Source organism: Mercenaria mercenaria, chromosome 9 (assembly GCF_021730395.1).
Source record: "Mercenaria mercenaria strain notata chromosome 9, MADL_Memer_1, whole genome shotgun sequence".
In the NCBI taxonomy this organism is placed as follows: domain Eukaryota; kingdom Metazoa; phylum Mollusca; class Bivalvia; order Venerida; family Veneridae; genus Mercenaria; species Mercenaria mercenaria.
In genome coordinates, this window is record NC_069369.1 from 12,951,630 (window position 1) to 12,977,512 (window position 25,883).

General features: G+C 34.6%; 2 protein-coding genes across 2 annotated transcripts in view; one reads left to right on the plus strand and one right to left on the minus strand.

Moving 5' to 3' along the window:
* LOC128559207 (sodium-dependent multivitamin transporter-like) overlaps positions 1–25,863 on the plus strand; it is a 29,623-nt gene extending 3,760 nt beyond the window's left edge. The window contains exons 5-12 of the mRNA XM_053550412.1: positions 21,204–21,277; positions 22,616–22,753; positions 23,004–23,139; positions 23,475–23,563; positions 24,512–24,624; positions 24,977–25,047; positions 25,238–25,324; positions 25,600–25,863. Coding sequence (XP_053406387.1) covers positions 21,204–21,277; positions 22,616–22,753; positions 23,004–23,139; positions 23,475–23,563; positions 24,512–24,624; positions 24,977–25,047; positions 25,238–25,324; positions 25,600–25,863 — 972 coding nt within the window. The remainder of the gene's footprint in view (positions 1–21,203; positions 21,278–22,615; positions 22,754–23,003; positions 23,140–23,474; positions 23,564–24,511; positions 24,625–24,976; positions 25,048–25,237; positions 25,325–25,599) is intronic.
* LOC128559403 (uncharacterized) overlaps positions 6,332–25,883 on the minus strand; it is a 40,531-nt gene continuing 20,979 nt past the window's right edge. The window contains exon 10 of the mRNA XM_053550833.1: positions 6,332–9,519. The gene's annotated coding sequence lies outside the window, so the exon portion shown is untranslated. The remainder of the gene's footprint in view (positions 9,520–25,883) is intronic.

A 25,883-nucleotide genomic window follows, 5' to 3' on the forward strand; every position in this document is an offset into this window, starting at 1 on the left:
TTAGATCTGACATTTTGAACGAAAGAAGCTATTTTTATACAGTCTCATCGCGATTACCTCTAATTAATCCTTATTAAAGATCCCAACTGTTCAAACTAATTAATTCATTAGTTTAAATTAAAAGCAATTTTCATAACGTCTCAGAAACAAATGACTGCTGATTAAAGAAATCTAATGTTTACATCAAACAAGTATCATAATGGCACGTGCAAACAAGTATGACATCATCTCACTTTGATAATCGCCGCACCTTTGATATGTCGGCATCACGGCTTTCTGGTAAGGTAACAAACATGGACATGTGTTAAAAACCAACCACATTTACAATGACATGTAGGAAATTTTATCGCATATTTTCCTCACTTCGACCTACCGAGTTTACAATGCACTTGAATTTTATTGACGGGACTGAAAAACCCTTTCGACACATCCGGAGTCTCGGTAAGTCAAATTTTGACGTAACCGGAGTTGAATTACATATATAAAGAAGGAAATTTGACGGGACTTGAAAATTTCTTCGACTTAAGCGGAATTTCGAGGTAAGCGAGTTTGAGATACCGAGTTTCGACTGTATTTCAAAATTCATATTCCTAAGGTGTGATAGTTATATCATGTACATATTCATGTATAATTTGTTTGCGTACATCACCGGCCAGTAAAACTAGCATCACTAGAGGCCAGCAGTTCTATATTTTCTCGATAGAAATAACATTGGCATTCTTATATTAAGTTTATCGCTTGAAAAAATAAGAAAATGTTATAACCTACGGTTGTTTAATGTGTACAAAAAGTTAAATTTTAAGAAAATAACTATACTCTAATTTTTGCTGGAGTAATAGTTGTCATCAGTTATAAAACGTCTAGAGCGACTTGTATGAGACTGATTCGGAATACCCGAGTAGCTGTATATGAAAATCTCGTTAGCATTTTTTTTGTTAAGAAAGAAAAAAAAAACTTGCAAAATGAATTTATTGACAACTACAAGGTTTTTCTAACATTACATAGTTATGCTTTATACTTTTTCACACGATGCAATCTAATGAATGACAAACGAACGATAATAAGAGAAATATATTTTTGAAATATGTATCAAAGTTATCAGTTAACAAGATTTTATGGAGCGTGTAGTCATTTTAAATTGTTAAATGGGTCTTTTCAATACAGAAACAAAAAAAAACTGCGAATATGTTTTTACTTATGTTGCTATCGTATCATATTTAAAGCCATACAGCTGCGTTAACCTGTTATATTTAAAAATAAGTTGCACTTCTCATCCATCTTAAGATGTCGATAACACCACAGGTATTAAATCTATGCAATAGAAAAGGTATTTACCAACTTTTCATGAATATATAACGAATATTAGTAGGACATTTAGTTTATTCAGAAATGTTTTGATGACCTCGGATAAAACGAACTCATGGTTTATTATAGTCTCAATATTGTACACAATGATAAAATAATAAAATGACGATTCTACAATAATACAAAGCCATTCAAAAATTAGAATTACTAAAGACTGAGCAAGTTATCTAAATTACATTTAAAGTTAAATTTAAATGAAACTATACAGTTAACAAAAACAGAAAGATTTATTTCACCTACTACTTTCTCCACTAGTAACCCAAATAAACTCACTAATATTTATTAAACTCAATTGTCCTTAGAAAAGCAAATAAGGTATTTGAGAGAAAGAAAAAACAGCTTTCTCTTTCACTTTTTTTTTCTTCAAACATGGAACAACCATAAAAAACTAAGTAGAAAAAAATGTCCAACAGAAATTAGATTCAGAAGTTCTCATTACTTGTTATAGAATGCGAGGCGTCTATGATGTAAAATTTGAAAGCAGGTTTTGGCTGAATAATTGACAATATCCTTAGTACTTGATATAAAACGGAACTTATCCTGATCAGACAATGTATCAAAATTACTGTTTATTTCATAAATTCAATAAAAAGCTCTTCTCGTATCTCAGTGTATAGAGGGCATTTTAAGAACACATGTACTTCATCCTCCACATACACACTGCAGTTAAAACAAGTTCTACAATTAATACCAATATTCTCATATCTGCAAATTTCAAGTCGAACACCTAAATTTGGCAAGTGAACTTCTGTGGTAAAAAGGTAAATTACATTTTGCATTTTTAAACCAAAGGGTAATCTTTGAACAATCTGTATGTACGAAGTTTATTTCTACCAGTACCTTTAGCAGAAGAATCCCTGTCTATAGTCTTGCCCATATGATTACAATTTCCCTTCAACAAAATCTACTAAATATTTGGTTGAAAACATATCAACAATTTCAATGTTATGACAATCTATATCATCAAGCATTTTTTTACTCTAAAAAGGCTGCTGTAATCTGGCCGAAGCCCTGTGTCTTACCCATGCAAATATTCATTTATTAACACTGCTGCCTGCCATATTAACCATTCTGCAAATTGCCTGGTAACTGAACCCCCAAAGTCTATCTGTCATTGGTTTCCAACCCATTTCCCCACTTACTGCTGCATTAGGTGTATATTTTCTAACGCAGAAGTACGGAATCCTGTTTGGACCATGTCGTATGTCGTCCGTCACGCTTTGAGGTCGACACACGACAATGCAACACGACATCGCGACAATGCGACACGACACACAACAATGCGACACGACCTCGTGACAATGCGACACGACACATGACAATGCGACGCGACATCACGACAATGCGACACGACACACGACAATAATATCGTAGTGTCGTGTCACATTCTCGGCTTTCAAAAGCGCAATATTTCGCATTATCGCGTCGCATTGTCGTGTCTCGTGTCGCATTGTCGCGATGTCGTGTCGCATTGTCGTGCATCGTGTCGCATTGTCGCGATGTCGTGTCGCATTGTCGTGCGTCGCGGTCTGACTTTTTTGCTGCTCGCGACGCGCGACAATGCGACACGACACTCGACAACGCGACGCGACGCTCGACAATGCGAAGCGATATTTCGCATTGTCGTCTTGAAATGTCATGCGTCGTGACTGTGCCGGAATCGCGACACACGACAATTCCAAACGACACACGACGACGCGACGCGACACGCGACAACGCGAAGCGGCGCTCGACAACGCGAAGCGACATTTTAATAATGTCGCGTCGCATTGTCGCGATGTCGTGTCGCATTGTCGTGCGTCGACCTCAAAGCGGGACGGCCGACATACGACATTTTAGTGATAAATACAGGAGGAAGAACTTTTCTAAAAAAATATATATCACCTAAGTAACACACTTTGGTGTATATCAATTATTTCTATGGAAATAAAAAATAGTTTTAGGTAAGTTTTGTCCGTCTGTACGATCTGTAGACTTGCTATAGGGACCGTATAATGCTAATTTTGGTCGCATTTTTTTTCGAACATTTCATCAATTTCATTTTATTATAAAAAGCGTTAGGAGTAAGATATCAAACTGAAATTTCTTTTAATAAGTAGTTGGAAATATTGTCTAAACGAATGTGAAAAACAATTTTCTTCCCCGACAGACACGACGTCGGGAACATTTGCTGATCTTTGCCATTTTTTGCTTAAAATATTAGCCGTAAAATAAGGGAAAAGTGCTTATGAAATATTTTTTGGGGGTAAATAACAGCAAATAAAAACTTGTTTTGATAGAAAATGACAAAATCTGAAAGTTTGTGACAAAAAACAACAACAACAACATCTGTTCGTCCGTCTGTACGTAATTTGGGATTAAAGCTGTATTTCCGTTCGGAAAAAGTCCGTGTTTTTCATGAACTTCAAATAATTGTAGAATGTTCCAAACACAAGATATTTTTATGAAATAACTTTTATGAATTAAATCTAAACATTGTCTAAACAGATATGTAATTTGTTTATTATTTGAAAACTCAAGCACTTTCTTCACTGAGTCCAGCGACACCATTGGAGCAATACTCATAGTTTCCCGGGTCGGGCCAGCTTAGTCTTGGCCAGCACCCTACCGCATAAAACAAGTTTGGTCATTTTCTGATAGCTGTCCTGAGCTCTGATCGCATCATATGGACTTGTAATAGCTTAAATGTAAAGCTAAGACATCTACAAACATCTTCATATATGGTATAGGTAGGTACCTGGGGTGTAGAGACTCAAACAAGGGTCAAAATCTAACATAGTGTCATTATCAACTGAAATTCAGTTTAAATTACAATAACGTACCTCCATGTATTACCTCCCCTGACACCTATGGCTCACCCGGTTGTTCGAACATGGTCTTAATATGTAGCCAGGACCCGTACCTAGTCGACCATGTATAAAAGTGGTACAAGTTATGTCAAAATGGATCCAACTGGGTCGAAAACCTTCCAGACATGGTCAAAAAAGCCGTTTCGAACCCTACCTTGTAGCCGTATATGGCCATACATCATACATGGTCGTGTAGGTGTAGGTCCTGGCTAAAAATTGAGACCCTGTTCAGGTACCTAGTATAGCCCGAGGGGTCAGGGCAGGTCGTAGAAGGTCACTAGGTAGTGTTCGAACTTTGAAAATCTGCTTATTTTGACCACGTCGGAAAGGTTTTCGATAAAGGTCGAGCCTATATCACCAAAACATATACCCGTATTATACATGGATGTGTAGGTATGGGTCATGACTATCGATTGATGCCATGTTCGAGTACCTCGGATCGCCGTAGGGGTTGGGGCGGGTCGCATAAGGACACCATTTGGTCTTCTAACTTCGTATTTTGACCATGTCTAAGAGGTTTTCGACCGGGTTCGAGCCCCTATGGCAAAGAAATTACCTATATCATACATGGTCATATAAGTGTGAGTCCTAGCTATTGAATGAGACCAAGTTCGAATATCTGACACACCAGTAAGGGTCACGGCAGGTCATATAAGGTCACCACGTAGTGTTCAAACTTAGGAAATACATGTATGACAGTTTTGACCATGTCTGAAAGGCTTTAGACCCGGTCTGAACCCCTATGACCATGATATATATCAGTATTATACATGGTTGTGTAGGTATGGGTCCTGGCTATAGATTGAGACCAGTTTGGGTACTTAGGATAGCCTGAGGGGTCAGGACAGGTCGTACAATGTCGCCGGGTAGTGTTCGAACTTAGATAAAATGACTATTTTGACTATGTCTGCGAGGTTTTTGATAAAGTTCGAGCCTCTATGACCAAAATATATACCCGTATCATACATGGTCGTGTAGGCATGGGTCCTAGTTATCAATTGAGACCATGTTCGACTACCTTGGATAGTCTTAGGGGTCGAGGCGGGACATGTAAGGTCACCATTTGGTCTTCTAACTTCCTATTTTGACCATATCTAAGAAGTTTTTGACCGGGTTCGAGCCCCTATGCCAAAGTAATATACATATATTATACGTTTCCATGTAGGTGGTAGTCTGGCTATTGATTGAGACCATGTTAAAGTACCTGGGGTAGCCCTAGAGGTCAGGGCAGGTCATATACGGCTACGAAGGGGACGAAAATTGTTTTTCACATTTGTTTAGACAATATTTCCAACTATTTATTAAAAGACATTTCAGTTTGATATCTTACTCCTAACGCCTTTTATAATAAAATGGAATTGATGAATATTTCGAAAAAAAATGCGACCAAAATTAGCATTTTACGGTCCCTATAGCAAGTCTACAGATCGTGCAAACGGACAAAACTTACCTTAAACTATTTATTTCCATAGAAATAATAGATATACATCAAAGCGTGTTACTCTAGAGCCTTAGTTGATGTAAAAATGTTTTTTAGAAAAGTTCTTCCTCATGTATTTATCACTAAAATGTCGTATGTCGGCCGTCGCGCTTTGAGGTCGACGCACGACAATGCGGCGCGACATTATTAAAATTGCCGCTTCGCATTGTCGAGCGTCGCTTCGCGTTGTCGCGTGTCGCGTCGTGTTGTCGTGTGTCGTTTGGAATTGTCGTGTGTCGCGATTCCGGCACAGTCACGACGCATGACATTTCAAGACGACAATGCGAAATATCGCTTCGCATTGTCGAGCGTCGCGTCGCGTTGTCGCGTTTCATGTCGCATTGTCGCGCGTCGCGAGCAGCAAAAAAGTCAGACCGCGACGCACGACAATGCGACACGACATCGCGACAATGCGACACGACGCACGACAATGCGGCACGACATCGCGACAATGCGACGCGACAATGCGAAATATCGCGCTTTTGAAAGGCGACAATGTGACACGACACTACGATATTATTGTCGTGTGTCGTGTCGCATTGTCGCGATGTCGCGTCGCATGGTCGTGTGTCGTGTCGCATTGTCGCGATGTCGTGTCGCATTGTCGTGCGTCGACCTCAAAGCGCGACGGACGACATACGACATGGTCCAAACAGGATTCCGTACATAAGAAATAACGCATGGTACGTTTTGGAATGGCATCTATACAGCAAAATGAGCGATAACCCTAATTTGATACCCCATAACTTATAACGGGTCAAACTGTAGCATCATATAATTTGTAAATGTCTTTGTTCTGAAGTGCATTATATTTAATTTATGTATTGTCCATGGTCAGGGTTGTCCTGGGCTAGGCGAACTTGTATGGAGATGAGGAAGAAACACAAATACAGCTGATTTGAATGAAATATGGGCATTTATTAAAATGCCATAAAAAGGCAAAATTAAACATTATAGCAGTGCAAGCATTACAAAGCAATACAAGTAATAAATTTCCGAATCGTAATATCTGGGCGACCAAAAAAAACCGCCAAACGGGGAACCGCCTCCAAGAGAGACAGACTGTGACTAAATGTGAACGTTGGTTTAGCCTGGAACTATGTAACGAAAATTGGCAAGGGATCTTTCCTCGCCAATAAAACAAAGAACAATGCCTAGAAAACTAATGATTGGACAAGAGCGAGCACGTGACTAATCGGGCGCTTTTGACTGGCTAAACCATAATTATATGCAAAAAACTAAAACATTTACGAATTGCTGTTACTGTTCAACTTCAATTTTTTTAAGTGCATTTACCAGGTCGGTTATATTAACAAATTAAAAAGTAGAGGGGACAATGGGCAGCCTTGTTTAGTTTCGAACCAAAAGTTATCAAATTCATTTAATCTCACACAACATTTTACATCTTTATATAATGAGATAATTGCATGTAGCAATTTACCATGAATACCTGTCCCAAAGTTTAAATCGATTGATAAAATCATAGGCCTTTTAAAAATCAATGAATGTAGCAAATGTTGACTGCTTTTTCAGACTTCCTGTTTCTATGATATTAGTAATCGAAGTAACATGGTCTATTATGCTTCGTGTATAACATCTATCATTTAAAACACTCGCATGTAATTTATAAATAACTGGAGCCAAAGAGATTCCTCTATATGACAAAGGATCACGGGGGTCTGCAGTAGAATTCTTTGGAATAGGAGTAATGATCCCTTCCGACCATGCAGATGGTACCATACCAGTAGAAAATATTGATTAAAATATCAAGTATCTTTTCCCAGACATTACTACAATTTGTGTCTGCCAACTTTTCCATTTCATCTTGCAAGCTTTTAGTATGCAACCTATAGCAGGCTATACGCAGTGGTCAAAATATATCCTCTTTTGTAGATAAATATGTTCAAAATTATTCTTTTGCGCATTTTTACATTTCAACCAACATTTCTCTGCCTTACTCATTTCATTCCATGCAGTTAAATCATCTTTCCACCACGGCTTACCACTTCGGAATTTCCTATTTGTATAGCTAAATCTAAATCAACATTCCAAAAGAAATCTGGAGGGAAATTCTTTGTGTCAAAAACAGTTTCTGAACAAGAAAGTTCTACACTTTTTAAATTTACATCTTGAGAAATAATATCTAAATGCAACTTCCATTTTAATACCGAATGATCAGGTCTACCACTGTTCTTACACAAAACAAAAGTCTACAACTGAGCAGCCTTGAGGCCCAATAAATGTAAAATCGCATTTTTGATACTTTTAATTCATTCAATAAGTAAACTTTTGTGGTAAAATCTGTAAGTATTTGCCGTAAGCATTTACAGAAAACATCTCTGTCAGGTAAAACATCTACAGCTTGTATGAAATCTAAATTATCAGCACAGTGGCTGTTAGAGTCATACCACACATAAATACATTGAGTTTCTTTCTGAAATTCCTTTACATTGTATAACAGATTATCAAAAATCTGCCGAGTGGAGTTTTCTGGTGGTAATTAACCAACACAGATATAAACATCGTACATTTGGTCAAACTTATTGACTAGCTTAACCCATGAAATATCTTGATATAAAATCTTCGAAAACAATTTGAACATCACATTCTTTCAGAAGGTCTGTTTTAATTAAATACCCTACCCCGTCAGATCCCATTTTTGCTCTTTTATGTAGAGAAACCCTATTTTGACCTAGCCAAAATAAATATCTATTAAAATCAGTTAGTTCATTTCTTCTTATTAAATGAGTTTCCGCTAATGGTAAAACATCAAATTGATACAAAATTGCACAACATTCTCTTATTTTGTTATTGTCTGTTTCTTCATTAATGTTCCATTTATTGACATTCCAGAACCCATAAGTTCCTATCTATATTTCCTAGCATTTCCCCGTTGCTTTCCATTGTAATTGCTATTGCCATTTCGCTCGTAGCTTCCTGACTTCTCCAGTTCCTATACCCTATGCGTATTTTTCTACTAATCTTGATCCGCGAAGTTCAAGTTTATCGACGTCACCCCTTTTCACAGACTCTAATATTTCCTTTAACTTACTGGTCTGTAGCCTGTCTTCCACTGACTAATCATTATAAATAAAAACATCTTAATGCTTCTGACATTTTTTAAGAAAGTTTTTCTTTTTAAAAACACTTGACTTATCACTGAAATTAGCCATGGTTGCTGTAATATCTCTGAAATCTCTTCTGTTCTCAATCGATCCTTTACGTACAGCTTTAACAGCTCTAGCAGTTACGTTAACCCCATCCCGAAGTACGTCATTAAGTGTTTGCAAAACATTTTCTGTTTTAGTTTCATGTACATACCTAAGAACAATGTTCAAAGAAATGTCTTCTTGGTTCATGCATTTTTTTTTTCATTGCCTAGATGTCATCAACGGTTTCGTTTGTATCTGTCATCCCCGCAATGAACTTTGCATTTAAATTATTTCTTGTTTCTTTTATTTCTATTTTCATTATCTTCACTTCCATATTTAATCTATTATCTAATTTATTGGTTAATTTGTTTTCAATATTGCGCTCGATATTATCAATCCTCTTGTTTACATTTGTAATCATGTTGTTCATATCAGTATTTGTACGATGCATATTAAACGACATTCTTTTCATATCACATTACACACTGAATAGCATTTGGCTCAATCTGGTATCCCGAGTGGGTACCTTTTATTGCGCATTCGAAAACCCTCGTTTCCCATTTTTATTTTTCACATCCGTGTATGATTGTCCTTCAGTGTTTGTTACCAAATCCGCTGATTGCAAGGGCATCGTTTTAATCATTCATCTTGGCTATGGATTTTTTCTGCAACTCTGAGAACATAAAATATCAAATGTTTTCATTTTACCGCTGAATACATAAAAAAAATCCCCGTGCCAAAATCATGCACGTTTCAGCCCAAATATATACATAATTACGGCCATCTTCAACGATGAATTGCTAAAAACAAATAATCGTTACCTTTTAGTACTAAAACAGTTCTTTTCAATGTTCAGTATCTTAAAACAATAAAACTCAGTTTATTATATTCGTGCTCTTTGCTAGAACGTGCTGCAGAATATTAATCTTTAAGCTCTTGGTGGGGTGAGCCAAACCGTGAATATATCTCAAGATATTTTTTACATATTCTTCATATATGAAAAGATTGAAACATATCGATCTTTGATTCAATTCTTCATTTACAAATAAATTTGTCTCCTCAAATGTAGGTTGATGTTTTGATTTTGTCCGTTTGTCTGTCTGTCTGTCTGTCTGTCACAAAAGTTTGTCCGGACTAATCTTCTGAAACAACTGACCTGATTTCAACCAAACTTTTCAGGAATGTTCAGTAACATAGCTAGCTTTGCATATCGAGCTGAAATATATTTCTGGGAATTTTTGCAGTTTTAAGGTTCATTTCTGCTAATTTATTTTGAAAATTATATTTTTGCCGCATGCTTATCACATTTCAGTATAGTATTATAGAATTATGACATGACAAATATTTTTATGCTTTACCACTTTTGTAGAAATGATATAGTTGTAACATTTACTATTTCTCGTCGCCAAGTTACCACTCTTAAGAAATGGCTGTTGCGTGCAATTTATTTCGAAATGGGGTACATGAGTTAGTAAACACAGCTATAAATCAAATTTCCATATTATGAGGATGTTATTTACCAACTTTGTCAGAAAGTAAAATTGTAAGCTTTATATTGAAGAGGCTATGGCCCTTTTTTGTTCAGGATGAGCTATAAGTATAGGTTGATAGTATGGCGTTCTGCTTAAACATTTTTACTTAAACATATTCTTCTCTGAAACTGCTTGCCAGAAATACACCAAATTTGGTTAGTCATATCCCGGCATGAACTTGTAACAAGTTTGTTCAAAGGGTTTAGATTAGCCCTTTGTAGGGGCCACCAGAGCTAAAAATAGAGAGAAAAAACAACAACAACATTTACACGTCTTTAGCATCAGACTTTGTTTATAACCTCATTGTAAGGTCCTGTCCCACGGTTATTAAAAGGGGCAATTGTCCTCTTTTAGCGGGTCGCTGGAGTTAAAATTTGAAATTCCTCCAAACGATTTCTTCTCATGAACTGCTTGATGGATCTTCATCAAACTTAGTGTAAGGTTCGCTCCAACATTCCATCGATTGGAGAGTGCCTGGCACCCTTAAGGCATGGCAATAGTTGAAAATAGGAAAACCTTGAAACAATTTCTTCTCATGAGCCGCCATATGGATTTTCATGAAGCTTGGTATGTAGCATTATCATTTAGGTTCTTTTTCCAAATGTATTATGGGCCGTATGAAATAGGAAAAAAACAACATTTGAACAAATTATTCCGCTGAAATGCTTGTTGGATCGTTGTCAAATGTAATCTGTAGCATTATTGGAAAGACTACCCCAAATATGTTTGAAAAGGGGCACTAGGGCTCTTTTAGTGGCCAGAAGAGATAAAATGATAAAAGCAGTAAACATTTTTTTTCATGAACTGCTTGATGGATCTTATCAGGCTTGGTCTGTAGCATCATCATAAGGGCCTCGCCAAATTTCGTTCAAACTTGGGCTCTCTCTTAAACGGCTTCATGTTAGGAATTGTTTAATGGATCTTTATCACATTTGGTCTGTAGTATCACGATAAGGGCTTCGTCCGAATGTGCTCGAACAGGGGTGAACAGTCTACATCTACAGCTAGAAAACGACTTCTTCCCATTTACAAAACAGGTATCTGAGACAACGACATAATATTTTCGCTCCCCCTTTAGGAGTGTAAGGTTTTTGGTATCAACGGAAGGTTTACAATATCTACAGTAACTTTAAGATATTAGACTTGCAAAACGTTTCCTTGGAAGCAGCGATTAATACATTAGCCATAAAGTCTTCAGAAAACTTCATTGTTGTATCGTAACCTCACACCTTTCCTAGAATATAATGCTGTGTATAGCATAATCCACAAGTGATTTGAAGTCAGAAACCTTAACCAATCGGCCAAGGAGACCCCCCTCTTAATGATAGTCCATCTGTATGTAACAGAGCTGATTTTATATACATTATGATCTAATCTAATAATTATTATTAATTGAATATTTTATTACATAAAAGGCTTGAACATTACTTAATGCTTATATATCATGAATAATTTAGGAACACAATAATACCCACAATACTTGGACATTATAATATGAGCTGCGCCATGGGAAAACGTAGTCTGGTCAGGATCCATGCTGTTCGCTAACAGTTTCATACTAATTCCAGTAGGCTTTGAAAGGTCTGGTGTGGATCCATGCTGGTCGCAAAGCCACTATGTTTGTTTTCCCATGGCACGTCTCAATTATGAATGTACGTATTTACACTAGCTTCATTACTAAACTTTAAAGTCAAAATGTTTCATGAATGTTTTATTAAAATATCTACTTTAGAGACTAGCAAACAATATTTAACCCTTAGCCTGCTGGCGGCAAGTGATTCTGCCTTTGCGACCAGTGCAGACCAAGATCAGCCTGCACATCCGTGCAGTCTGATCATGGTCTGCACTGTTCGCTATTCAGTCAGTAATTTTTCAGTGAACACCACTTTGAATAATAAGTGGTATGGCCCAAATTGAATGATGGACCGGTCCATTTTATATATTTAGCAGGGTAAGGGTTAAATCAAACTGATATTACTGTAGCGTATTTGCAACAGAAGGTGACAGAAGAGATGTTACGGAATAGGCCTTCGTGTATGTTTTTGAGCCTCATAACCTAGCTCAAAATACTTTTATAAAACAATTAATTTGTTGTTAATATTTGCGGAAAATACAGACACTTAAACTACATTTGATTGAAGGATGATAAGGCCAGGCGCCTTTTTAGTCCTCTTGAAAGTTCTTGATACTCTTATTTCACAGTATTTAATTTAAATATTAAAAAGGACAATTGATATACACTAATGTACAGTGCAGATGCTTCATTTTTTCATTATTTACTAGGGTTTTGGGCTCAAATCTTTGAAAATAATATTCATATTTTTATAATTATAACTGAAACCGTTAGCAGTTAGTATATCATTTAACAAAAAGAATTTTCAATAGTAGTTTAAATATATATTGAACTAATTTTCAAAATGTGTACAATTAAACATTCCATATATAAATCTCCTGTGAAAAGTAAATTTTTAATTGGATGGTAAGACTGTTACAAGTAGCATGTAGGCTTTACTGTTTTAATCAGATTGTCTCAGTTTGGACCATAAAATAGTAAAGGAAACTACTGTATCTTACAAAAGATTGTTTTGTATCATGTTAAAGTCTGCATTCCGTATGTCTCTGTAATCATCTATTTGTAGTCAATATATCTAATACAATTCAGTAAAATTCATTTATCTAATAATAATTTTATCTGATTTAAAATACATATAGTACTATATGATATTCATCAAGTATACTTTTAATATTTTCTATTTAAGTGTGCCTCATAATTTTTGATGAAAATAATAGTTGCGAGCAGCAAAATAATAGCAGACTCGCTGTGATGAAAATTACATTTAAACCTTATATCTTGAGAGTATGATTGATACAGGTAAAGTATACGACTATATGCATATATTTATGGGATTCATGAAGACTTTCAAACAGTATTCATTTATCGTGTATGGATGACTACATACGCACATATATTTTGTCATTAATATACTTTTATCACACGAATGAAAGCAATAGTAATAATTATGTATCTAATTGAAATCTCAACTAAATTGATCTATCTATTTAATAAAGTTTGTAATGTATGTTTGAAAAGTTTTTACTTAACGTTTAAGATTGAAACCTTTCACATAGATAATCATCAACAGATAATTTCTGTTCTGAATTCTCCTCACATATTTTCGAAATTATATTAAAGTAAAGTATGTCAAGCTTTTATTACGGAAACACCCATTGCTTGACAAGAATGCTAATATATTTTAAAGTTGCATTACTAAATAGTAAATGTAGTTTGTTTCTGAAATATTTTCTAAATAAATGAACTTGATAAAACACGTTTATTAAAATGATAACGTAACATGCAACATACCTATTCCAATTAATTTATTACAATTGATGTTTTTATTTTATTTTACCTTGTAATGTTGGCGTTATTACAATTGTTATGACGGTAAACATACTTACCTGCAAACCAGAAAATAAAACTTGCAAAAGAATCCTTATGAAACGGGCTTTCAAAATCATATCTTCTATTAATTGATTCTGGTAGTTGTAAGCTTTATACAACTCTATAAAGAGAATCAAAGACGAAGTCTTTCAGGGTTACTGAATTTTAAAAATTGTAACCAATAAAAGTTCGGTAACTGTGGAAACGTACAAATTATGACAAGTCATTAACAGATTTTAAAGATCACATTTTAAGGTTTGTATTAATACCGAAAACCTAAGTCACCCAGGGGAATGCAATTCCTTATGAAATTGGCAAATCACCAGACTTGGTTAAAGTGCTACCTAAATTGTGTTCAAATGGGAGCGCATAACTCTGTAACAGCACCGCTAGAGTTAAAAAGAGAAAAAATATCTTTAAACAACTTCCATCTCATAATCGCTAGATGAATTTTTGCGAAACATGGTCAATAACATCTTTATATGGTCCACTCCCAAATTTATGATGGGCAGCTTGAGCTAAAATAGAGAAACCTATAAACAACTTCTTTTCATGAGGAGATTTATAGATCTTCATCACCATTAGTGTTTATCATCATAGAAAGGTTCTCTCCTAATCTGTTCAGATAGGAGCACACGGCCCATTTTATCGACAACTAGAGCTAAATTTAGAAAAGAAAAGCCTGCAAAGAACTTTATTTTAACTACTGAATGGATTTAATTAAACTTGGTCTCTACCATCAGTAAAATGGTCTCGCCAAATTCTGCAAACTTGGTCAGTAGCATCACTAAAATGTTCCCTCCAAAATGGTGTTGCGGAAACAGGTTTCATAACCTTAGATCCCCTCTCTAAATTCAAGTTTGTTTAGTTCTGCTCATCGTTTTCTCGTTAAGGGCAAAGCCATTATTTTAAGTGCAGACCTTGCGCCGCTTTTCGTTAAGAATGCTCTCTGTGTATCATTGAAGCTCATATCTATACGTCTAAGGGCGTCTCTAAACTATATCTTGGTACTTGGTACATGTGCAAACGCTGAGTCTTGCTCAACCTGTTGCTATAGGGCACGGACAAAGAATACATTTCCCATGCCGTCCCTGAAAAGGCACTGTCAAAATTAGCCTGCAACACTTTTATTTATGTTATGTTGGGCGATTGCTGTTTTTCACTTTTTCTACTTAAAATGGGGGCTACCGGCTATATCTGAAGCAGCACAACAGCTAAAAATAGAAAAAATAAACGACTTCTTCTCGCGGCCTGCTTGATGGGTCTTCATCACACTGGGTAAGTAGCATCATTAAAATGTATTCTTCAAAAGTGTTCTCAAACAGGAGCACTTAACCCCATTTATGGGCTGCCACAGGAAAAAATAGAAAAAATCCTTTGAAAAAAACTTTTAATGGACCGTTTAATTGATGTTCATCAAACTTGCTCAGAAGTAAGGTCTTAAGATCTTGGTCCTCCTTGAGCGACTTGGGTGTGCTTCATATTTGAGTATTTAGTCATTTAACAGTTACGCTTTCCAGCTTGATTGTGAGGCGTATCCATGATTGGCGTTTTGAAAGTCAACATGATGTTTATCGTTCTTAATGCTGTTTCTCTTGCTTTTCTGTGTTTTTTTTTCGTTTTTACATTTTTATTCATTTAAGTATACACAGATTGCACATGTTATACATTTTAAACACTTACAGATATTGTATATTAACAATGTATGTTAGAAAAATGAAAATATAAACATACTTTATAACAATACCTTAATATAACTTTAATATAACCATATTAATATAGTGTGTCATCTGATATACTTAAAGGTTTTTGTTTGATGAAGTGGGGATAGAAAATTTGGAAAAATTTCTCAAACATTTGTGAGCAAGAATGTTTAGAGAGAACATGTTTTTCGATATTATATTCTGCGCTTCTGCATATACATATACATTTGTACATGTATATAAATATAAGAGTTCAAGTTATAAAATCCATTTTGTGTCAAATATATCTATTTTGTCTTTCAAAGTTGCTATTATTCGTTCAATGCCAATACGCCGTGTTAGATAAAGTTTGAAAGATTCAATTTCGGGTATATTTTTGTTATACTTGCATTTACTTATAAAATATTTGGCTAATATCAAAATGAAGTTAACAATATTTCTTTTTATAGTATCCGTTTCTTCTTCTAACCCTAATGACACTGTTCTATAACTAAGGATATCTAATTGAATATTTTTAGTTCTGAGAAGTCTTTGTAGATTAACCCAGAATTGTTGTATTATTTGACATTCCCAAAAAAAGGTGCCTCTGGGTTTCTGGGACCATTGAACAGAAATCACACAACCTAGAACTTGTGAGTTTGCATTTGTACAGATAATTGTTATTTGGTATTATTCTCATTAGATATTTATATTGATATTCTCTTAACTTTGAATCGATAGTACACTTTGTTGGTATTGTAAAAACATGTTTCCATCTGATTTGTTCTCCTAATAATTCTGAATCCCATTTCTTTAGATTTTTGTTGCTACTGTGTATTTGTTTAATTTGTAATTCATACAACATTTTATTCATTTTTATAGTTTGATTCATTTTATCTATTAAATATCCAGTTCCAAGTGTTAAATTGATTTGCTCTTCAGCTAAGTGTTTTTCCCATTTTTTGTCAATTGCTCTTCTCAATGTCAAATAGTTAAGAAATTCACCATTTTCAATACCATATATATATTGCATTTGTTCAAATGTTAAGAGATGTTTAGTTCGGAAGTCAAAAATATGTTCCATGTATAAAATGCCTCTTTCCAACCAAGGTTTGTAAAGAAACAAGTTTCCATTTGTCTGTTTTTTATTTGAGTTATTCGATATTATTTCTTTCGAGTAGTTTTGTATACATGGTTTATAATTAATTGTGCACCAGGATATTACTATCTCCTTAAGAAAGGTGAACTTGAAATTTAATTTAGCTGCATCTGCTTTGCAAGTGCTATATTTAAATATATGTTCTCCATATTTTTCTAGGTCTTTGTTATAAATTTTATTCCATTTTGCATCACTTTTATAAGTGATTCTTTTTACCCAGCTAGCCTTAATTGAATTTATGAAGCAGTCTATATGTAACATTTTCAATCCTCCATTTTTATATGTTTGTATAATTGTATTTCGAGATATTTTATCATGTTTGGAATCCCACAAGAAGTCAAACATGAGATTTTTAATTCGTTTAATTATATTTTCTGTAGGATTGTTTAATACTGTATGTGGGTACACCAGTTATGGAAATGCGAATGATTTAATTACTGTGATTTTACCTATTAAAGAGAGTTTCCATCTTCTCCATTTGTCTAGTGTATGTTGAAATGCATCTATCTTAGGGTCTAAATTAATTTCTAGTACTTTAGTTGGGTCATTTGTAAAGAGTATACCTAGAGTTGAGGCCTCATTTGACGACCAAATAAATTTCTGTTTTTGCAAATGGTTATATTTGTATGCCGCAAAGACCGACCCTATCCTCATTACAGTACATTTAGATATGTTTAATTTTAAACCCGATATCTGACTAAACTTTGCAAATGATGTGATGAGATTTTGAAAGGAACTTTCTGTGCCATCTAAGAAAAAACTTGCATCATCAGCAAAAAGTGTTTGTTTCATTTCAGTAATTAGAATTTTAAGTCCTTTTATATTTTTATTATTATTTATATATTGTGATAGTATTTCAATGCCTATTAGGAATAGATAAGGCGAAAGTGGACAGCCTTGTCTTAAACCTTTTTCTATTTTAAAAAATCAGAAAAATGCCCATTGTTGGTGATACAGCTTTTTGCGTCTCTGTAAAACAGCTTTATCCAACTAATAAGTGTTTCACCGAAGTTGAAGTATTTTAAACATTTGAAAATATAGTTATGGTCTATGCTATCAAAGGCTTTTTGAAAGTCTGAGAAAAATATTAATCCTTCTTCATTATCATTGTTTACTTTTTCTATTACATCATATAAGATTCGTACGTTTTCACCAATATATCGTCCCTTAATAAAGCCAGTTTGATCCTTATTTATAATATCATCAAGTACTTTTTTCATTCTATTTGCTATTGATTTCGATGCTATTTTATAGTCTACGTTTAAGAGAGATATTAGTCGCCAGTTATTGATATTAGTTAATAGTTTATCTTTTTTCGGAAGAAGTGAAATAATACAAATTTTATAAAAAGAATGTACTTTATTAATAATGTCTTTTTGTTTTTATCAAGACTGATCCATTGTCTTCAATTTTGTTTATTATTTTTTCTTTGGATCGTTTTTTCTCTAGATCTGAAAAATATTTAGTATTCTTCTCGGCTCCTTCAATCCATTCAGCTTTTGCTCTTAGTTAAATTCCTCTAATTTTTTCATCCAGAAAATGGTTTAGGTTTTCTTTTTGAGCGTTTAATTCTTGTAAAAGTATATCACTTCCATGAGATTTATTTAATTCGTCTTCGATCCTGTTAATATTGTTTTCAATTCTAATTTGTTCATTAGCATTTTCTTTCTTTTTTCGACAGAGAATCGTATAGATTCGTTTCTAATTGTACTTTTTATTACTTCCCAAAGTGTATTTGGGTTGGCCTCACTATTAATTTGAACCGTTTCGTTTATTGATTTACGTATAATATCTTGGTATTCAGGATTAAGTATCACACTATTATTTAATTTAAAATATCCCGGACCTTTTTCTGATTTTACTAAGTCTATTTTAACGTGTACGATTGAATGATCTGACCGATAGCTTGGCGAAATAGTACATTTTGAAACAAGATTAATTAAGTTTTGAGAAACAAGAAATAGTCTAACCTACAAAATATAGGAGGTTTTGTATTAGAATGCAAAGTATAGCTTTTATTTTCAGGGTTAATAACTCGCCATATATCAAGAAGATCATTGTTTTCAATAATCCTGTTTAGCCTATCTGAACTTTGTTTATTCGTGGCACGTCTTCTGTTTAATTTATCCATATCAAATTTTAACACTACGTTAAAGTCTCCACCGATTAGCAGTGTTTCATTGCTGTTTTCTAAAAGTATACTTTCAAAAATATCAAAAAATGTTCCATCACCATTATTTGGACCGTAAACATTTAACAGGGCAAGTGTTTCGTCGTTTATTTTTAGTTTTAATAGTTGTAGTCGACCAGTTATAATTTCTTTATATTCCAAAGTTTTATAGTCTAAGCTGTTGTTTATAAGAATACCTAAACCTTTACTCTTTGTACTATCTCCACTTAAATAAATATCATGTTTCCATTCTTTTTTCCATATATCTATATCTTTATCTTTAATGCAATGCTTTTCTGTGTTTTGCAAAATTGTTAAGGACATGCGTGTATGATTTGTTAGATTTGATATACGGTTATTTAAAGGAACATGTTTCATAACATATTTATGGTGGCATATATCTGCCAACTTATTTATCTCTAAATTTGTGGTGAAAATGTCACTTATTCAGTTATTATCTGGCAAGTGACAAAACTGCTTGTTATCCATTTAAATATCTTAACAGGACAAAACTGCTTGTTACTGCCCACTACTGCCATTCACATATTCACTTACGTTAACTAGGTATCATGATTTTTGTCAGTTAGTCAGTTATGATTGACAATATCCCGTAATCGTCCCCTAGAATTACGGAATAAATGAAAATATATAAAGAGGCATAACAATTACGATTATGCAGATTTATCATTTCAAATCCTATCTATAGGCAAAAACCATTAGGGGAGGTGGTAGTGGATGAGGCGGATATAGATCTACACTCATTCATTCTGTCACAGGGTGAGAAAGATGTGAAGCCAAACCGAGACTCGAACCAGAGGCCTCGGAATACCGTTCCGACAATCTACGGACTGAACTACCCGACCACCTACACATTTTCTCCCCGTTTCAAAATTCAAGTTCTATACTGTGACCTATTTTCCAAACATTTTGAAACTAGTCCTCGAATTTCAGCGGGTACTTTATAAATCAAGCAATTACAAGCGTCAAAGACTTACCAGTGTAATGCCGTCATTCTGTCACAGGATGAGAAAAATGTGCAGCCAGACCGGGACTCGAACCCGGGGCATTGGAATACCGTTCCAATGCTGTACCGACTGAGCTACGCGGTCGCCTATACATTTCCCCTTCTTCTCTTTCTTTGTATAGCGGACGAAAAGTCTAACCGTTAATCGCCAATTTAGGTAAGAATATTAACTGGATATCAAGAAAACTTTCACAAAAACCACTTATGTATGTGAATATGTGGATGGCAGTTGTGGGCACTAACAGGCAGTTTTGTCCGGTTAACATAATTATCTGGATAATACGCAATTTTGCCACTTGCCAGGTAATAACTGGATATGTGATATTTTTAGAGAAAACTGTCTACAAACATAAGTGGATATGTGGTTGGAAGAAATATGCCACCATACATATCGTGTGTTTTTGTTTGATCTTTCCTGTTTTGGTCATATACGAGATAAGGATTTGCAGCTTGTGCACAATGAATTTGTTTAAACTGGCCAGGTGTGCTTTTGATTCTTACCCATTCAAAGCGGTATATATATGTACGTATCAATCTCTTACTTTGTATGTTTGTTTTGTACATATATTAACTATGTACACACCCATACATATATTATTATGGTAACTGTTTGAACTTGTTTTTCCCACCGGATACTGTCTCTTGTTTGTCTTGGAATCTTTAATAAGTCGAGACTTAGCACTTGACATACAAAACTATTGTATCATCTGTCTGGTTAAACACCATAACGAAAGTGAATCATCCGATTAAAACTTAAATGCAGTATATATGTACAATTATTAAATGAAACATCACTTGCAGAGACTTATGTAGTGCAAGGAACACCCAATCTTGAAAAGCAAGGATAAATATCAGTTTAGAAATGCCAGATTCCAAGAATGTATCCTCTGCACCCTGAAACCCCATAGTAATATAGGCATTGGTGTGTTCTTAATTAATATAAAACTTCAACTTAAAGCATTTAGACAATGACTAAATAAACAAATACATGAAGACAGTGGAACATCGCCTTGGAAAGGTCACTTGGAGTTTAAACTGGTTAATGGCGCACCGATCCTTCATTCTTTATCCCCTCCATGTCCCAAAGTCCTAGAAGAGTTAAAAGGATTAAACATCGTCTACTATAAGGAACGACTTTTGACATAATTGAAGACATAAAACACACATACAAGCAATAAAACACAATTGGACACAGTCCTTGAAGTAGCAAAACAAACACTTTGGAGTTTAAACCGGTTCGAACCCATTTGTCACGTACATATATTATGAACATAAAATCGTACTTTAGAAACGATATCTTTGTTACTATGTCATACTATTCATATGAGTTATATTTTCTTCTTTTTAGAGTATAAAGGAAATAGGAAGCTTATCCAAAGTTTTTGAATTGTCGTCGAAAGGTGGTCGGATGAAATTTGATGAGTATATATTTGTATCACTTTTTAGATTTGGTCTTTATGGTAGTTTTTCTTGAAAGATGCTATTTTAAATAAAACTTGTTTTTTACATGCTCCTTGTCACTATTTTCTTTCAACGTGCATCGTTACGTCTTAAGATTTTACGGCTACTAATCTAAATACAGAATTGAATAAGAAGAATGATAATTTTAAAAGCTGTATAAAGCTAGTATATTCCTATATTCTTTTACCTTTTAATATAAGATTCTTTTACTGGTGCACATGGGAATTTCCGGCCTCGAGGATAACTGTTTAGGCGGTAACGAGGCTCCGCCTAAACAGTTACCCGAGAGCCGGATATACCCATCCGCACCTACATTTGTATTACCAGTGACAGAATCTTTTTCTTGCATACCGATTTCAAATAAAAATACCGAGAATCCCCGTGTGGTATGCACTTATGTAAAATAGTGAATAAGTATCTTGATAATATCGCCTTGGTCATTACCGTAAAGTCCTAGATTCGGAAACATATTTTTTCTAAGAATATATAACTCTACAGATAACACTACTAAGCTGGAAGTATATGTTATTGTGCGCTTTGAAAAAATCAGGTACGGGCGTAAATTACCTTGCATTGTTCCATTTAGGTTTCTGGATTGATATCTAAAATGTTAATTAAATATTCAGTAGCTGGATGTCTCGCAATATAAGGCTTGTAGGATCATGAAGAAAACAAGTGGCTCGCCAAAGCTTATTTTCTAGTGTTAACCTCCTTACTTGATTTAGACAGGTATTTATTATTTCATATGTGTTTTTCATGAAAAATGAACGATTAAAAAATATCATTCTCATCATAAAAAGTTTTGTATAAAGGTTTGCTCAGGAACAGCCCAGTTTCAGACAAGCAAATATCCTCATTTTTTCAGTACTAAATGACTCGCCTTCCTGCACGTCTATAATTAAGTGGGTAAGGCCTCTGAGGTGATACCGAAGTATTTTTTCGGCGCCCTAGGCGGGGCTGAATGCCAGATGCTCCCAAGTTGCTTATGATCTTAACATATCAATCATTAAATGACAGTCTTTGACTGTATAATTAGACTGGGTGTTATTATTTCTTTTCTCTTTGTATCATGGAACCTATGAGCCTGATTAAGGTTTCATCTTAAGTCATTGGCATCGGGCGTTAGAGGTTGCAAATTTCATAACCTATCATGAACAGACTCAATTACACGACGTCTATTATTATTCTCAATTCTATTAGGCACTGTATAGATTTGTTTCAAACCAAATAATCGCCATATACTCAAAATATATCAGCCTTTTGCAAATACATTAAAGAAGTCTTTATCATTCCTTATAGGATAAGCCCAGATCCTCGTGTACGCCATACAGTGTGGGGATGTGTTATTGGTGGTGTGTTTAACATGCTGCCAAATTGTTTTAACCAGTCATCAATACAAAGGATTTCTTCCGTAGAAAAAGCAAAGGATGCTAAAATGTACGTGAAGCCTTTTGCATGCTAATGTTTGATCATCTGTGTAAAAATCACTTAAAGACAATATCAGTTTCATGCAATTAGCCGTTACTCTGGTATCAGTTACCTCCCTTTTTATCGATTATTTGCAAATTGCAGTTTAACAATTTTTTCTTCTGTCGACATATATTATTCTAAATTTCAATACATTAAATTATTCCGTCAGTTGTCCTTAGTTTTAGATTTATTTTGATTCTTCTATTTATTCATTTAGTGCCACTCTTCTAAATATACCACTGGCGCTAACCTTCAAGTCCATCCTTATATTGACTGGACTGGTGCTTTATGCGTACTTCGTTAAAAAAGCATGTGATCCGGTAGCTAGCGAACAGGTGTCAAACCCGAATCAGGTTTGTTGTTTACATATCAGTAAGTTGGTGTTCATGTAATACGAAATTTGTTTATTCTTATTTCATGTACGAGATATTGATTTCTAAATATATGAAGTAAAGAAATGATTATCGTCTCTTGAGCAGCTTTTAAATGTATGTGCGTAGGGATATCGTAGTAGTTTTAACGAGGAATAAAACTATTAGGTTAAATGTATACGTACATGTCAATTTGTTTTGTTTTTTTTGCATATTTTTACATTCCGAATATAAAACACTGAAAGCATACTACGTTGAGAGAAATAAATATTTTTATAAATCTCCTGAAATTATGTTGGATATGATTTGAATTTTAGTTGATGATATATTTCATCATGAATACGTTAAACGATGTACCAGGACTGGCTGGGATATTTCTTGCAGCAGTTTTCAGCGGAGCTTTAAGGTAAACACTAATAATGAAATGTGTTTTTGTTTGTTTCTCCTTCCTTCAGTCAGACTAGGATAGCTAATGGATGCTTATGTTGTAAAACCCCAGTCACACATACGGCGCGGATAGCTACGCCTAGCCATGGATAGAAACGTAGTAATCTGTATCAATCCGTACCTGAGTCGTACCTCAAAATTGTAATCCGTGCCACAATTTAGTCAAAACATAATAATGACTTATCCCAAATTTGCAAGTTTCTCCAACTTTTGAACATGCACAAATGTTTGAAGGATCTGTAGCCATTTGAGCGTGACTTTAGTCCAACTTGGTTGCAACTTATTCATCCGTAGTTAAACGTACGAAAACGTAGTTACCCGTACTGAAACGTATCTTGCCGTTGCTGAACGTAATTATCCGAGGCCGTCTGTACCTAAGCGTAGTTCAACGCAGTTCACCGCTGACCCGTCCACGCACTGGGCAAGTTGCCAGGCGCAGTAAAACGTACTTCAACGGAGTACGCCACACCTATCCGTACTGATTTGCGTCCTGTATTTTTTGTTTGTTTCCCGTTTTTCACCATTTTTCCCGTACTACGACGTACATGTACTGCTCCGTACTTAATACGCACCGTACCTCAACGCAAGGACATATCCATATGTGTGACTGTAGCTTTAATTGGACTGAATATGGCTAGTTTTTCTCTACCATCTGAACAATTAAAGATTTATAGAAATAGAAACGATAACGACAAAGTTTCGTTGAAGCAAAACGCATGGACACTTTCCCATGAAATATTTGAACATTTTAAGATACATTTGTACGTTGCGCTAATATTTAATAAAATGCAACATTCAGTAATTAAATTAACTAATTAAGAGATAAAGTCAATAGACTTATTAATCTTTTACGCATTTGAAGAAAAGCATTAAACACGTTTTTGTTATCAGAATTTTTATTTGATAGTACCTTGTCTTCCGGTATCAACTCAATGGCTACAAACGCTCTTCAGGATATCCTGGGTGATTACTTGAAAGAAGCGTTGCAGAGTAAAAAGACATTCATTCTAAAACTATTAGGTTTGTAACACATGTTTTATACAGCGAAGTAGAACTACTTGTAATATTACATGTTTTCAATTAGCAATATATAGTTTTATGAATTCATATGTTATATATTTTGTGTGCACCAGTGTTGAATTAAATAACGTTATATTCATTTTCATGACTCCGTGTAGAACTTCTATATTCTTAGATTTTATGTCGAATGAAACTAGTACTGTACCTAAACATTTTGTGCTGTTAAATATTCTAGTTTTTGTGCAGGTAAACATTCTAGCTTAAATCAATTAAATGGGTTTAGTCGAATTGAAACAATGTATGTATTAACAAAAAGTATAATTATGTTCATTAATTTTATTCGATTTTTAAGTTCTGGTGTATGGAATACTGAGTGTTGTATTGGCGTACCTGTCTCAGTATTTGACAGGACCTGTGACACAGGTAATCATTTAAATGTACAGTTTGTTGAGTTTGATGTTTTAATTTAGAATTTGAAAGAATGTCCACTGATATATTGATAAGTCCTTGTACGAAGTATACATCCTATTGTTCATGTTTCCCTCAAGTTTGTTGTTGTCGCGTGAGTTTATTCTAATAAATCAATCTTCATTATTTTGCCTATCAAAAACAGATGTGTGATACAGCTTTTGGTGCAGCCGGTGGTCCAGTTGTTGGAATATTTTTCCTGGGTGCTGTTTTTCCACAGGCTAACAAAAAAGTAAAAGTTTTATATCTTTGCGTCATTTAGTTTGTTGAAAATAATCTTCACTCTGTAATTTCGCTATTTTTGTTAATCATCAATCAAAGCATATAAGTTAGAATGATAAATTCAGTTGGTAGTTTTCTCAGATAATCAGTTTATATTCAGGTTTTGAAAACTGCTTTAATGAACAAATATATAATCAGTTTGTAGTAAATTTACCAGTGTAGGGATTATAAATACATCTGAACGTTGACAATGAGATTATTGTATTGTTATTACTTTGATAATAGGGTGCTTTTGCGGGCGGAATCTGTGGTATTGCTCTCAATATGTGGATAGCTCTTGGTTCCTTTTTGTATAGAAAGAAAGCTCCATTGTCAAAGCCAGTCACTATATCCGGGTGCATCCAAAATGAAACGGACTTACCCGAGTTGAACTTAACACTGACAACAGAAAGGATTTACAGTTCAACGACTGACACCTCGTTTTATCGTTATTTTAATGATACTACACCGATGGATAGTCTCAAGCAAGTATCAGTTATTAACATCTGATTATATAATTGAGCCGCACC